The following is a 16,461-nucleotide window of genomic DNA, read 5'->3' on the forward strand; positions in this document are numbered from 1 at the left end:
TTTTTTTTTGCTTTCCATTTGCTTGGTAAATATTTCTCCTTCCTTTTATTTTGAGCCTATATGTGTCTTTGCACATGAGATGGGTCTCCTGAATACGGCACACTGATGGGTCTTGACTCATTATCCAATTTGCCAGTCTGTGTCTTTTAATGGGGGCATTTAGTCCATTTATATTTAAGGTTAATATTGTTATGTGTGAATTTGATCCTGTCATTATGATGCATTGTTGATGCCGTTTCTTCTTAGTGTCAAGAGTGTTTACAATTTCATATGTTTTTGCAGTGGCTGGTACTGTTTTTTCCTTCCCATATTTAGTGCTTCCTTCAGGAAGCAGGCCTGGTGGTGACAAAATCTCTCAGCATTTGCTCATCTGGAAAGAATTTTATTTCTCCTTCGCTTATGAAGCTTAGTTTGGCTGGATATGAAATTCTGGGTTGAAAATTCTTTTCTTTAAGAATGTTGAATATTGGCCCCTCACTCTCTTCTGGCTTCAGAGTTTCTGCAGAGAGATCCACTGTTAGTCTGATGGGCTTCCCTTTGAGTATAACCCAAACTTTCTCTCTGGCTGCCCTTAACATTTTTTCCTTCATTTCAACCTCGGTGAATCTGACAATTATGTGTCTTAGGGTTGCTCTTCTCAAGCACTATCTTTGTGGCATTCTCTGTATTTCCTGAATTTTAATGTTGGCCTGTCTTGCTAGGTTGGGGAAGTTCTCCTGGATAATATCCTGAAGAGTGTTTTCCAACTTGGTTCCATTCTCCCTGTCACTTTCAGGCACACCAATCAAACGTAGGTTTGGTCTTTTCACATAGTACCATATTTCTTGGAGGCTTTGTTTGTTCCTTTTCATTCTTTTTTCTCTAATTTTGTCTTCACTTTTTATTTCATATAGTTGATCTTCAATCTCTGATATACTTTCTCCCGCTTGAGTGATTTAGCTATTGATGCCTGTGTATGCTTCACGAAGTTCTCCTGCTGTGTTTTTCAGCTCCATCAGGTCATTCATGTTCTTCTCTAAACTGGTTATTCCAGTTAGCAATTTATCTAACCTTTTTTCCAGGTTCTCAGCTTTCTTGCATTGAGTTAGAAGACGCTCCTTTAGCTCAAGAGGAGTTTGTTTCTGCCTATCTTCTGAAGCTTACTTCTGTCAACTTGTCAAACTCATCCTCCATCCAGTTTTGTTCCCTTGCTGGCAAGGTGTTGTGATCCTTTTGAGGAGAGGCATTCTGGTGTTTGGAATTTTCAGCCTTTTTATGCTGGTTTTTCCTCATCTTTGTGGATGTATCTATCTTTGTTCTTTGATGCTGGTGACCTTCAGATGGGATTTTCATGGGGATGTCCTTTTTGTTGATGTTGATGCTATTTCTTTCTGTTTGTTAATTTTCTTTCTACCAGTCAGGCCCCTCTACTGCAGGTCTGCTGGTGTCTGCTGGAGGTCCACTCCAGACCCTGTTTGCCTGGGTATCACCAGTGGAGGCCACAGAACAGCAAAGATTCCTGCCTGTTCCTTCCTCTGGAAGCTTCATCCCAGCGGGGCACCTGCCACATGCCAGCCAGAGCTCTCCTCTATGAGATGTCTGTTGACCCTTGTTGGGAGGTGTCTCCCAGTGAGGAGTCATAGGGGTCAGGGACCCACTTGAGGAGGTAGTCTGTCCCTTACCAGAGCTTGAACGCTGTGCTGGGAGATCCACTGTTCTCTTCAGAGCTAGCAGGCAGGAACATTTAAGTCTGCTGAGGTTGCGCCCAGAGCCACCTCTTCCTCTAGGTGCTCTGTCCCAGGGAGATGGGAGTTCTATCTATAAGCCCCTGACTGGGGCTGTTGCCTTTCTTTCAGAGACGCCCTGCCCAGACAGGAGGAATCTAGAGAGGCAGTCTGGCTACAGTGGCTTTGCTGAGCTGCGATGAGCTCCGCCCAGTTCTAACTTTCCAGCAGCTTTGTTTCCACTCAGTTGGAAATGCAGAAATCACCTGCCTTCTGCTTTGATCTTGCTGGGAGCTACAGACCAGAGCTGTTCCTATTTGGCCATCTTGCCAGCCACCCTATATACATATTTTTTTTGAGACAAGGTCTCACTCTGTCACCCAGGCTGGGTTGCTATGGCATGATCATAACTCACCACATCCTAGAACTTCTGGGCTCAAGCAATCCTCCCACCTCAGCCTCCTGAGTAGCTGCGACTACAGGCTCACACTACACACATGGCTAATTTTTTTTTTTTTTTTTTGAGACAGAGTTTCACTCTTGTTGTCCAGGCTGGAGTGCAATGGTGCAATCTTGGCTCACCACAACATCCGCCTCCCAGGTTCAAGCGATTCTCCCGCCCCAGCCTCCTGAGTAGCTGGGATTACAGGCATGTGCCACCATGCTCACGTTTATATTTTTAGTAGAGATGGGGTTTCTCCATGTTGGTCAGGCTGGTCTCGAACTCCCAACCTCAGGTGATCTGCCTGTCTCAGCCTCCCAAACTGCTGGGATTACAGGCATGAGTCACCGTGCCCAGCTCACATGGCTAAATTTTTTAAAAATCACAAAACTTTCAAAGTTGTGCAAAATGGTGTAAGTCATGATGGTGTTGTATGGCACAGTACTATTATGGATTTGTTAAGGTATCATGCCTAAAGGGGAGGTAGAATAGAAGAAGGCGGGGGAACTGTGCAGTAAATCCATCTGGAGTTTAGTAATTTCAGACTCTTTTCACATAGCTTGTCCCATGGATTAGGTACAAAGATCAATTTCTATCGGAACACAATCATTTCATTACCAGTAATCAAAAAGCCAGATTCTATTTTTGATACTGTATAAATATAAAATACTTGTGATTAATGCAAACTTGGATGACACAAATAAATTTACATCAGACGACACTTGCTGAGCATGAGACCAAACACTGATATTACACAAAATGTAATACATTTAGAGAAGTTCCTATGTATTATACTTACTAATACGTTTAATTCCATGTTTTACAAGAAGTCACATTACTTTTGAAAAATAACACTGTGTATTATGTATACTTCCAATCATACTTTAATTTCATACAACTGAAACTGTATTGGTATTTTGTATTTATCTTCATAAATAATGAAAAAGTATGTAAAACAAGAAATTATTCTGAAAACCCAATCTAAATCTGAATTGGGAAATATAAGGAGAAAATACTCATGCAACCTATACCTACAGCTCTCTACTTCTCCTATTCTAAGATTTGTCAAAGTTCATAAACTTACTTATCTGTCACTCCAGCTTCAATGCAAGCCCTATGAAGATAAGGACTAATTGCTATTATATCTCCACAGTTCATTGGATGATGTTCAAAAATATTTATAAATGAATTAATAAATAAATGACATCAATGATCTTACCTGGTACTTAAGACACTGGTCTTTTATATCAGAAGATGAAGTCACAGAACTATCTAAAGAGGAAGAACTGTCTCCTCCAGGTTTCAGTTGGCAGCATTTCCCAAAGACTTTAACTTGAGCATCACTGCAGAGTTTCTGAAATACAGATAACATTTCCATTCATATTTTAACAGATTTTTAACCATATACAAATTTCATCAAAGTATAAAAACCTTTGGAAAAAACAAGAATGAAATAACTCAAAATAATACAACCTTAATATGGCTATTTGCATTTTGCTGTATTTTCTCCAGTATTATTTTCTATTTTTTGTCTTATAACCAGAATAGTATCTGTGGGGTTTGTTATTTCTGGCCAACATTATTACATCCTGAGAATTTTCTAGATTACCATGGCCTACACGATGTTCATTAATACCGATGTAATAATATATTGCAGTAGTTTTCAAATTATTTGGTCTCAAAACCCCTTTATGGGCCAGGCACGGTGGGTCACACCTGTAATCCCAGCACTTTGGGAGGCTGAGGCAGGCGGATCACCTGAGACCAAGAGTTCAAGACCAGACCGACCAACAGCGAGAAACCCCATCTCTACTAAAAAGACAAAAATTAGCTGGGCGTGGTGGCACATGCCTGTAATTCCAGCTACTTGGGAAGCTGAGGTACAAGAATCTTTTGAACCTGGGAGACGAAGGTTGCAGTGAGCTGAGATTGCACCACAGCACTCCAGCCTGGGTGACAGAGTGAGACTCTATCTCCAAAAAAAAAAAAAGCAAACAAACAAAACAGCCCTTAATGTTCTTACAAGTTATCGAGGATCCCAAGAGTCTTTTGTGTACATGGGTTACAATTATCAATATTTTCCCATATTAGAAATTAAAACTGAGACCATTTAAAAAATACTTATTCATTCAGTTAAATATAATAATAAACCCAAGTAAATGTAAGTAACATTGTTATAAAAAAATTACCTATTTTTCTGGGGAGAAATGCAGGGATGAAAGGAGAAATGCAAATGAGACTTTTAGATTTAACTGTACGTAAATACATATGTTTATTCTATTGAAATGAGAATATAGTCATGTAATATTTAAATTTTTAATGAGAGAATGAACTTAAGACCAGATGAATGTGCAGTCTAGTATGGAAGAAAAATGTATTTCTTTTTTTTTATTCCTCTTTCTCTTTTTCCTCCCCAACATCTTTCACTGCTCACAACTACCAAAGTTACAATCCACCAACATCTGTGATATTCCTAAAAGTATTCCATTGCTTTATCACAGTTACCAGTATGTCCATTCTTCCATTTAACAAACCTCAGGCAGGTTTTTAGAACAAATAATCTGACTAAAGTCAAATTTACTGAAGACTGATTGTTTTCTAGTTATCAACATCACCAAAGGCATCATTAAAAATTGCATGTAGTAGTCTCCAATTATCTCTAACCAAAAATTTAAAGTAAAAATAATAAAAGCTTTAGAACTAGATATGAGTTCAAAACCTGGATCCTTGAGCAAGTTAACTGACCTCTCTAAACCTTAATTTGTTACTTGTTTAATGGGAAGAAAAACCCTACCTAACAACACTTAAAGAAATGTCTGTGTGTGTGTGTGTATATATATATTTTACATACACATATATATAATACATATTATATATAATATAGTATCCTAGCTATCCCCACAGAGCTGGGTCTACAGGCATATGCCACCACATCCAGCTAATTTTACTTTTTGTAGAGACAAGGTCTCATCATGTTGCCCAGGCTGGTGTCAAACTCCTGGGCTAAAGTAATCCTCCCACTTTGGCCCCCCAAAGTGCTGGGATTACAGGTGTGAGCCACTGCATTCAACCTAGATATAACTGTTATTAGAAAACAGTTAAAATGAGGGACTAACATAATTGAAGTCAGGGACTTCACTAGATATTTCCATGTATGTTTCAACACTTGATAAAAGTATGGGTATTTTTACTACAGGTCTCCTTCGCCACATCTTAATAACCTTATTACTTATTGATCACCAACAAAATACCAGGCCTTAATGTACATTTTCTCTAATACTCAGCATAGTAGATATTATTAACCCTATTTTACAGATGAGAAACGTGACACTCAAACAGGTTAAATAACTTCATCAAGGTTACAAGAGCTAGTAAATCTGTTATCTAAACCCAGTTGGCTTGACTTATCCACTATCACAAACCACCATTTCATCAGTCAACAAAAGTATTTAAGTACTATGTGTTCTAAGCCAGGGGGTGGCTGCTGACCAGTGCCAGTCCATGGCCTGTTAGGAACCGGGCCACACGGCAGGTGGTAAGCAGTGGGCAAGTGAGCATTACCGTCTGCACTCCACCTCCTGTCACATCAGCCTCAGCATTAGTTCCTCGTAGGAGTTCGAATCCTATTCTGAATTGTGCACACGAGGGATCTATCTCTAAAGAGATACAACAAATAAATGCAATGCAAGATTCTCAACTGGATCCTTTTGTTCTCCAGGATGTTAGGTGGACAACTTGTCAAGTTTTAATGGGATCTGAGGTTATAATATATCAAAGATTTCCTGAATTTTTGCTGTATTGTGGTTACGTAGAAGAAAGTTCATGTTTTTAGGAAATACACATTGAAATATTCAAAGTTGATGGGTTATCAAGTAGGCAGTTTACTCTCATTCCGTTCAGTAAAGCTAAAGTTCTCTGTATTGAACTTGCAACTTATTTGTGATTGTTTCAAAAAGTTAATAAAAATTATAACCTAGTTAGAGAAAGACAGTTGTGTTTTTCAGTAACGTTTATAACTTTTTTTGCATAATTTGAAGGTATTTGTTTTCGTGGGTTAGACATAAAGTATGGCACCACTTATCTGAGATAACAAGGTAAAATAATACGAAACTGAACCCTTTTTCCTACAGTTCCTGCTTATAGAAGTCCTGTGCTTCCATGAGGGATTGTTGTTGACTGCACCTTGTACCCCCATTACAGGACCATCTGCCACTGTAGTTGTTGCTGTTTGGTTTCAGAAAAGCCACGACTTCAAGATGGGAGGGAGTAGAGAAACAACAGCTGAGGAGCTGATGGGAGAATAGTATGTGTGTGTATGTGCATCCTTTTGTACACACTTTTAGGCATGTTTTTATGCTTTAGTCCTAGAAATGAAGTATGCCCCTTTTCTTCCTCTAGCAAACTGCCTTTTGTTTCAGAGACTGGACATACATGGTTACCTCAGCCTGGAATGTCTTTCCAGCTCTCTCAAGTGCTTCCTCTTTCACCTTAACTCCTACGCATTTTTCCCCCATAGTCTAAGCTTAAAACATCACTTTCTTATCTCACTAGACTAAACAAAGTCCTTTCATGGCAATTCACTAAAACATTGTCATCCTTTAACCTCTTCATCTGTAAATTGGAATAATAATGATAGTACTCTTCTGTTTTACATAATTTACTCTTTACATTTAAAGGTAGTAAGTGCTAACGTAAGTTAGCTGCTGCTATCGTTATTACTTTCATTAGACATACTTGAAATATACATTTCATTACACATATTTGTGTAATTATCTGTTAAATGTCTCTTTCTCCTGTCAGATTGTTAGTTCTATGAGGAAAAGGACTATGTCTTTTTTTATTCACCTGTATTCCCTAGTGCTCAACAGCAGTTGCCAACCTTTTTGGCACCAGGCACCAGTTTAATGCAAGACAATTTTTCTGTAGACTGGGGTAGTGTAGTGGGGATATGGTTTCAGGATGAAACTGTTCCACCTCAGATCATTAGGCATTATTTTTTGTCATTAGAAAAGGAAAGACCTGAAATCTCAGTATAGGTTTTCTTGCTGTTATTTTTAAGAGATGAGTTCTCACTATATTGCCCAGGCTGGCCTCAAATTCCTGAGCTCAAGCGATCCTCCCACCTCAGCCTCCTGAGTAGCTGGGACTACAGGCATGTGTCATCACGCCCAGCTTCAATACAGTTTTGATTTTCATTTTCTTAATTATGGATAAGGGAGAGGATCTTATAAATGTAAGATTTTATTAAACGTGTAATAGCGATTTGTATATCAACACTCTGCTCTCGTCCTTCACTCAATTATCTACTGAGTGGTTCTTGATTTCTAGGAACTCTTTATATTAACAGTTGGCATTTTATATTGTCAAAGTGCTTTCCCAGGTTGCCATTTGTCTTTTAACTTTCCTTATAGTGTTGTTTTGTTTGTTTTATCACGCAAGTTTAAAAAAAAAAAAGGCTGTCAAATTTGTCAATCTTTTACTTTATGGCTTCTGAATTTTAACTCATAGTTAGAAATATCTTTGCTTGAGACAGAGTCTCGCTCTGTTGCCCAGGCTGGAGTGCAGTGGCATGACTGCAATCTTGGCTCACTGTAGCCTCTGCCTCCTGTGATCAAGCAATTACTGTGTCTCAGCCTCCCTAGTAGATGAAACTACAGGCGTGTGCCACCACACCCGGCTAATTATTGTACTTTTTTTAGCAGAGACGGGGTTTCACCATGTTGGTCAAGCTGATCTTGAACTCCTGACCTCATGTGATTCAGCCTTTCAGCCTCCCAAAGTGCTGCGATTACAGGCATGAGCCACTGCATCTGGCCTTTTTTTTTTTGGCAGGCGGGGGAGAGGGCCTTGCTTTGTCACCTAGGCTAGAGTGAAGTAGTGTGATCCTGACTCACTGCAACCCCCACTTCCTGGACTCAAGCAATTCTTCTGCCTCAGTCTCCCAGTAGCTGGGACTACAGACACTCAGCACCACACCCAGCTAATTTTTATGTTTTTTGTAGAGACGGGGTCTTCCTATGTTGGCCAGACTGGTCTCAAACACCTGGCCTCAAGTGATTCACCCATCTTGGCCTCCCAAAGTGCTGGGTTTACAGGCGTGAGTCACTGCACCCAGCCTAGAATACCTTTTTCACTGCACAGATATATAGGAACTCCCTCATTTTTTCTTTTGTAATGTTATAGTTCTATATTTTTATATTTAAATGTTTGATATAGTTGGTGTCATCCTGATGTACACTGTAAGATATGAATCCAAATTAAGGCTGGGCACAGTGACTTATGCTTGAGCCCAAGAATTTGAGACCAGCCTGGATAAAATAGCAAGACCCCATCTCTAAAATAATAATAATAGTAAGTAGTAATAATATGAGTCCAAATTAATCTTTCTTCCACACGGCTTAATTGTCTCAACACCATTTAAGATGATGCCTTAATCATATACCAAAATTCCTGCATGTATTTGGATGTATTTCTGATCCTCCATTTTGTTCCATTAGCCTATCGCCTATTTATGCGTCAATAACACACTGTCTTACACACTGAGACTGTGAAGTATATTTTCAAATGTGACAGGACTGCCTCATCCTCACTGCCCTTCTTTTTCAGAGTTTTCCAACCAATCATTGCTAATTTTTTTCCATCTGAACTTTAGAATCCACTATTTAGTTTCAGACACTACCCCCACCCCAAACACAAAAATAAGGATAACACTGTTTCTGTGATAGCATTATTTTACAAAGCACTTTGGACAACTTTATAACATTGACTACTGCCATAGAATATGTTTTGCCTTTCCATTTGTGAAGGTATGCTCTTACGTCCCTTAACAAGAATTTTTTTTTTTTTTGAGATGGAGTCTCGCTCTGTCGCCCAGGCTGGAGTGCAGCGGCGCGATCTTGGCTCACTACAAGCTCTGCCTCCCAGTTTCACGCCATTCTCCTGTTTCAGCCTCCTGAGCAGTTGGGTATAGGCGTCTGCCACCACGCCTGGCTAATTTTCTGTATTTTTAGTAGAGACAGGGTTTCGCCGTGTTAGCCAGGATGGTCTCGATCTCCTGACCTCGTGATCCTCCTGCCTCGGCCTCCCAAAGTGCTGGGATTACAGGCGTGAGCCACCATGCCCAGTCTAAGAAGACTTTTAAAGTTCTAAACTTATAGATTTTGTTAAGTTTACGCGTAGGCAACTTTGTCATTTTAATATCTATTTTAAATGAATGTTTCACTTTTATGTGTTCAAACTGGAAGCTATTTGCATATATTGAGCTTACTGATTTCTGTATATTAACTTAAATCCAATTATCTAACCAAATACTATGTGCAAATTTGATATCATAAATAAGACTCACTATTCAATTAGCACTGTATGATGCTTCAGAGTATTTTCCATATCTTAAAATCTATATTCACCTTTCCAAAGTTACCTGAATTTACTGATGTACAACTTTATCCTTGTTTGCAATCAGTGAAAGGTGATACATGTGAATGGTCATATAACCTCACTGGGAACTCATGAAATAGCATTGCACTGTTGCTGACATAAAAACAATGTCTAGGATAAGGAAAATAGCGTGATAAAATCACAATGGATCCATTTGGCTATGTTAGTGTTCATATCGAAACCACATCTCAATATTTTTTTCTAATATGGGAAGGTTCTTCTGTCAGAAGTGTTTCAACCAGAGCAACTCCATCTTGAATAGGGGTTGGGTAAAATGAGGCTCAGACCGACTGGGCTGCATTCCCAGATGGTTAAAGCATTCTAAGTCACAGGAGGAAATAGGAGGTTGGCACAAGATACAGGTCATAAAGACCTTGATGATGAAAAAGGCTGCAGTAAAGAAGCTGGCTAAAATGCACCAAAACCAAGATGGCGACAAGAGTGACCTCTGGTCGTCCTCACTACTACACTCCGTGACAGTTTACAAATGCCACTGGAAACGTCAGTAAACTACCCTATATGGTGTAAAAAAATGGGAGGCACGAATAATTCACCCCTTGTTTAGCATACAATCAAGAAATAACCATAAAAATCCACCATCAGCAGTCCTCGGGGCTGGTCTGCCTATGGAGTTGCCATTCATTATTCCTTTACTTTCTTAATAAACTTGCTTTCGCTTCACAGACTTGCCCTGAATTATTTCTTGCTCAAGATCCAAGAACTCTCTCTTGGGGTCTGGATCCAGACCCCTTTCCAGTAACAATTCTTTAAGATCACTACACATATTCACTTTAATTGGGTTTTATAATTCAACAGTCATTTTTCATAAAATATAACAGATCTGAAAAGACGAGTTCTGAGAAAGCTATACACTTGATTAACAATCTTATTTCAACTTACATAAGACACTATTTGAGCATGCAAAGTACTTTGGTTTCTGAAACATAATCAAAGCATTTATGTAGTTCACTTTGTCTAGAATTTAAAATGAAATAAAATACATAGCTTCCTAATTTTCTCCCAAAACCCATTAAATATACTCTACATAAACAATGTCTGTTTTGCATGGAAATATAAAAATGATCTGCTTATGTTAATAAACTGCTGTTATAGTCCTTCACTGACAATTCTTTGGTTCAACCAAAAGCAGAAATGGATCAATATTCCACTGTGAAATATTGTCTTCTCTCCCACTCCAGATAAAAGGTACTCAAAGTGAGTTATGATAATCTATAATCTTTACAAGGAAAACTGCCATGTGTCTTACACATTTAAAAGGACTTCAATAAGTATTTTTACAATGACTATTTTTTAATGCTGAAATAGCTTCAAAGTAAACAATCAATAGGATTTTGATTTAACTAGATACACTCAAACATATTGGGTGGGCCCAAATATTACTATCTTCTACTCCTACCTGGCAACTTTCGAATGACATTTTTTCAAAAATAATCTTAAAATTCAGATTCAGGCTGATAACAAACTGTTCCAAGTAGCCTGAAGAGGGAGGACTGCTTGATCCCAGAAATTCAAGTCCAACCTAGGCAACATAGCAGAACAGACAGACGCTGTTTCCAAATGAGAAAATGTTTTAATTTCTTTTTTGATAAAGGGAACAGAGTAAAACAATTTTGTAAGCTTCACATTCTAAAGCTTGACTTTCTGTTTATAACTCATGGTGACATCATGTTCTCATTTTTTTAAAAAGAATGTTTTCAATAAAAGTTTTGGTAAATAGGCCGGGCGAGGTGGCTCACGCTGGTAATCCCAGCACTTTACGAGGCCAAAGCAGGCGGACAGCTTGAGCCTAGAAGTTCGAGACCAGTCTGGCCAACATGGTGAAACCCCATTTCTACTAAAAATATAAAAATTACCCAGGCGTGGTGGTGCACACCTGTAATCCCAGCTACTCGCAAGGCTGAGGCATGAGAATTGCTTGAGCCTGGGAGGCAGAGGTTGCAGTGAGCTGAGACTACCACTGCACTCCAGCCTGGGCGAGAGAGCAAGGCCCTGTCTCAAGAAAACAAACAACAACAACAAAAAAAAACCCTGTCTCAAAAAAATAAAAAGCTTTGGCATATTGAATGGTCAAAATAGTATTTGTAGTCCTTATTCTCTCTTGTAAATTGTTTTAAACTAAGGAAAGTTTTTTAAAACTAAGAAAGAAGAACATGAGAAGTAACTTCAACATTTACCCTAGCAAAATAGAACATTGTACAAATACAGCAAAGCTGAATAATTTACTTTCATCCAGCAAACTGCTAATGCTTAAACATAACGTCATTATTATGTATGAACCCAAATTATAATGTAGAAAGTTTAAAAAAATTTACAACACAATGTCCTTCTTTCCATATATAGAACCCAGGACAAACAATGAGTAATTCAATATGTACAGTAGTGTTCAAAAGGAAGACATAAAATCTTCAGGAAGTATTCACAGGATTTTGAAAATAAACTTCCTAACAGTAATTACAACTGATCAAAATATGTCCTAAGTACTTACCACATGTAAGGCAGTGTGCAGTGTAGGAAATAAAGGTGAGTAACAGGACAATTTTTTATTTTAAGATTTTTTTTTCCCAGTCTAGTAACAAATACACATACAAATACAGCTATTATATAGAAGGCTATGAATGTGAGTAACGAACTATGAGAATTCTGATGGAGGAGAAAATAAATCTACCTAGAGAAAATCAAAAAGGATTCATAAAGTTGTCATAAAATAAACCCTGAAGGAGGATACATTTTCAACTAAGGGAGATAGTACACAGGATAAAGGCATAATAAAATAAATGAGACCGGAACTAGTCAACAATGTTTGATTTCTAGACACTGATGAATTTCTAGAAAAGTTTTATAATAAAAAGAAGAGTAGACTTATAGGCAAATTTCAGAAAGTTGAGTAATAACTGGATAGTTTGAGAAGAGAGTCAGTATATTACTACTGAGACACCAAGAGACAGAGAAGATAAGGAGAGACCAACAGATAGAGGGACTGAGAAGAGACACTCTAGAGAGCCTGAGGGATAGAGAGAAAAAGGGAAAATGAGAGACACCAACAGACACCAAGAAAGATGACTGAGAGGGACAAAGAGGCCAGGGATGGGAAAAGAGAGAGGACACTGTTATGGACTGAATGCTTGTGTCTCCTCAAAATTCACATGTCGTCCTAACCCAACATATGATATCAGGGAGGTGGGAACTTTAGGAGGTGATTAGGTCATAAGAATGAAGTCCTCATGAATGGGGTTGGTACCCTTATAAAAAGGACTGTGAAGAGTTCTCTTGCCTTCGTTCCACCATGTAAGGGTAGAGTGAGAAGTCAGCAGTCTGCAACCCAGGAGAGAGGCCTCACAAAAAACCCAAATATGCTAGGAGAAACAAAAGTTTCTTGTTTAAGGCACCCAGTCTACAGTACTCTGTTATAGTAGTCTGAACTAGACAAACACAAACCTGAAGGAAAAAGTAAAGAATATTTTGTTAGTGTTGGGTAAAGAGGCTTTGTGAATGTTTCCAAGCAAAGAGAAAAGCTGAGAGGGAAGAAGGAATACATCAGCAGGAGAGAAATTAATGAGACTAATGAAGCATCATCCCAGAAAAGGTATGCAGGGAGAGTTCAAAAAACAGCATGAGTCAATTCTTACAGGGCTGTTTAACATAAAAAAGAAAAGCTGCACAAACACACAATGAATAGCATTAATCAAAATTAAGAGTAAAGGAGAGGTCATATGTTGAAATTCAATAGGATACTATCAAATACAAAAAAAAAAAAACCTTCAATAAATGCTTGCCAAAAAAGTAATCAAAAATAATCGAGATAATTAAAAAAAAAATCAGCCTCAGCCAAGTTCTGCTGAGCTGTTGTTAGCAATCTAAATACAAATAAGACATGCTTATCACATTTGTAGTTAGCCTTGGATTTCAACTGTGTGCTTGACCATGTCCAATTCTGTGACTCTTAAGCATCAAACCACTCCTCAGCTATTCAAACCAAAATGTTAGATTCACCAAACATTTCCTTCTCCCTCAGCCCCAACATCCAGTTATTTTCTTCTGTCTCAGCCCCAATTATCCAGTTTGATAATACTGAAATTATCAAAATATTCAACATTAAAAGTCAACCAAATCAATAATGATGCTCACCGATACTGATATGTCCTCATTTTTCCTCTTAACACTGGAGTCAAACAAAACATTTCTCCCTCGTCTTTCACAGTCTTGATATACAATCAGTCGAATCTGGCTTGGATCAAACTCTGGTAAAGGCCAACTTGAAAGAAAAGTAAAGATCCATTAGAGTTACATTAATAAATATTCCATATATATTCTTAGAAATAAACCTATATAATAAAAGCCCAAAATTATCTTATTGTTAAATAATATATAGATCTTTATATAAAATATCACCAGTTCATGGCTGAAAACTTTAAAGTAAAAATAAAGGCAAAACAAAATTATTTTTATTTAAAAATAATAGTAGTAACTATCACTTAGTATATATATAGTTATCCCATATCATTTTTAAAAGCATTAACTTAATAAATATACATAAGCATATTTAACATAATGAAAATAAGTACTGATTTCATATGATGGACCAAGATGACATAATAAGGTTAACCCATTATTTTTAAGTAGTTTTGTTACTATTTCTCCAATATGGAAACGTGAAAAATAAAATGGCTTTCGTTTAAATAATAGCAAAGGACTCACAAGACAAAAAAAAAAAAAAAAAAGTGGAGAGCAATCAAGTATAGTGAAAATTCTCATATGCTGTTGGTATGAATATAAACTGGCACAACTCCTGGATGCAGTGGCTCACACCTGTAATCCCAGGACTTTGGAAGTCCAAGGTAGCAGGATCACTTGAGCCCAGGAGTTCAAGACTAACCTGGACAACATAGTGAGACCCCATCTCTACAAAAAGTTAAAAAAATTAGCCAGGCATGGCAGCATGCATCTGTAGTCCTAGCTACTTAAGAGGTTGCAGTGGGAGGATCACTTGAGCCTGGAAGGTCGGGGCTACAGCAAGCTGTGATCGTGCCACTATACTCCACCCTAGGTGACAGAATGAGACCCTGTCTCAAAAAATAAAAATAAAAAAAAAATAAATTGGTACAATCTCTTTAGAAAAGTTTTTTGAAAATGTATATATATATATATATAAAGTGTGTGTATATATATCTGCATGTGTGTGTATACTTTATTATATATGTGTGTGTATAAATATATACACACAAACAAATCCAGTAAAAATGAAGTTGATACCAGCAATTCCACTCCAGAAAAATTTATCACAATGAATGAATTTCAGCTATAGGCAAAAATGGATAGACCACAAGCAAAAGAAGTCAGACAATGACTCTCACACACACACAGATAGCTACTGTATTTTTCCACTTATATATATAGAGGTTAAAAACAGGCAATGTTTGTCTAGGGGTGCATACTTAGTTTTTAAAATATAAAGAAAACAAAGTAAGTAACGACCTCCAGAGTTTGGAGAGTAATTACTTCTAGGAGTAAGGTGGAGGGAAAAGTGTAACCAGAAAAGGGACATAACAGGTGAACTGGGGCAATGCCAATGTTCTGTTTTGACCAGATAGTGCTGACAGGGATCTTTACAGTATGTATTTAAACAGTATATCACATTTGTTTTATGTACTTTTATATATCCATTACATTCCACAATTTAAAAGATTAATGGGGTGGATGAGGTAGGGAAGAAGGGAAAGAGAAAACAAACCAAATGACAAATATCTGGTGAACTGAACACAATACAAATCACAGGACAGCTGCTAAGAAAGGGGAGAACTGATATGCCAGGAGCTGTTTCTTATTAGTTACAACAGGCTATTCATTTTTCAGGAGTTACATCCATATATCTCACGACACTGAAGTTTGGGGTACAATTGATGCTGTCACCCAGAGAGTGAGCACAGAACTCAACCATTACGTTTTTCAACTCTTGCCCTTCTGCCTTGCTCTACTAGTCCTCAGTGCCTATTGCTGCCATCCTTATGTCCACGAGTATCCAATGTTTAGCTCCCACTTATAACTGAGAACATGTGCTATCTGATTTTCTATTCCTGCATTAATTGACTCAGGATAATGGCCTCCAGCTGCCTCCGTGTTGCTGCAAAGGACAGGATTTCATTCTTTTTTATGGCTGTGTAGTATTCCATAGTACATATGTACCACATTTTCTTTTCTTTTAGTCAATTGTTGAGTCAATTTACTTAATAAAATATTATTTAGTCAATTATTATAGTAGGAAGAAAGGGTAAAATCACAAAATACAAAAAAGTTTAAGACAATTAAAAGGGTCACTATATTCTCTTGCATTATAACTATTCAGATGAATAACGAAGGAACAAAATATCATTTAGTCAATTTTTGAGAAAAATACCTGATTTTATGTTCTAAGGCATTTTGTAAAATAAGAAAATGATTATGCTAACTAGATATAAGCCTTGAAAATGAATACAGACATTTACTGATTCAAATATAGACTAGTTAGACCAGTTATCTAATTAATTTGGAACAAACAATAAGTTAGGACAGTAAATAGTAAAATTTCACAAGGGTCTCTGTATGAGTGAAACTGCTCCTTTAGGGTTTACCTTTTTAACAGGGGAACTAAAATATGAATCAGTTTTTTGTCTTTTAAATTTTTTTTTATACTTTAAGTTCTAGGGTACATGTGCACAACGTGCAGGTTTGTTACATATGTATACATGTGCCGTGTTGGTGTGCTGCATCCATTAACTCGTCATTTACGTTAGGTATATCTCCTAATGCTATTCCTCTCCCCTCCCCCCACCCACAACAAGCCCTGGTATGTGATGTTCCCCTTTCTGAGTCCAAGTGCTCTCA

At 37.6% G+C, this 16,461-nt stretch overlaps 1 protein-coding gene across 3 annotated transcripts in view; it reads right to left on the minus strand.

The window, feature by feature from the left end:
• Positions 1 to 16,461, minus strand: part of FNIP1 (folliculin interacting protein 1) — a 155,696-nt gene that overhangs the window by 86,267 nt on the left and 52,968 nt on the right. For 2 of the 3 annotated variants that reach the window (XM_011951044.1, XM_011951043.1), the window contains exons 2-3: positions 13,729 to 13,855; positions 3,365 to 3,499 (exon numbers count right to left, since the gene is read on the minus strand). In XM_011951044.1, the coding sequence (XP_011806434.1) occupies positions 3,365 to 3,499; positions 13,729 to 13,855 (262 nt within the window). The remainder of the gene's footprint in view (positions 1 to 3,364; positions 3,500 to 13,728; positions 13,856 to 16,461) is intronic. The other variant, XM_011951045.1, reaches the window with a different exon arrangement.

The sequence above is a fragment of the Colobus angolensis genome, unplaced genomic scaffold (assembly GCF_000951035.1).
Source record: "Colobus angolensis palliatus isolate OR3802 unplaced genomic scaffold, Cang.pa_1.0 Scaffold314, whole genome shotgun sequence".
In the NCBI taxonomy this organism is placed as follows: domain Eukaryota; kingdom Metazoa; phylum Chordata; class Mammalia; order Primates; family Cercopithecidae; genus Colobus; species Colobus angolensis.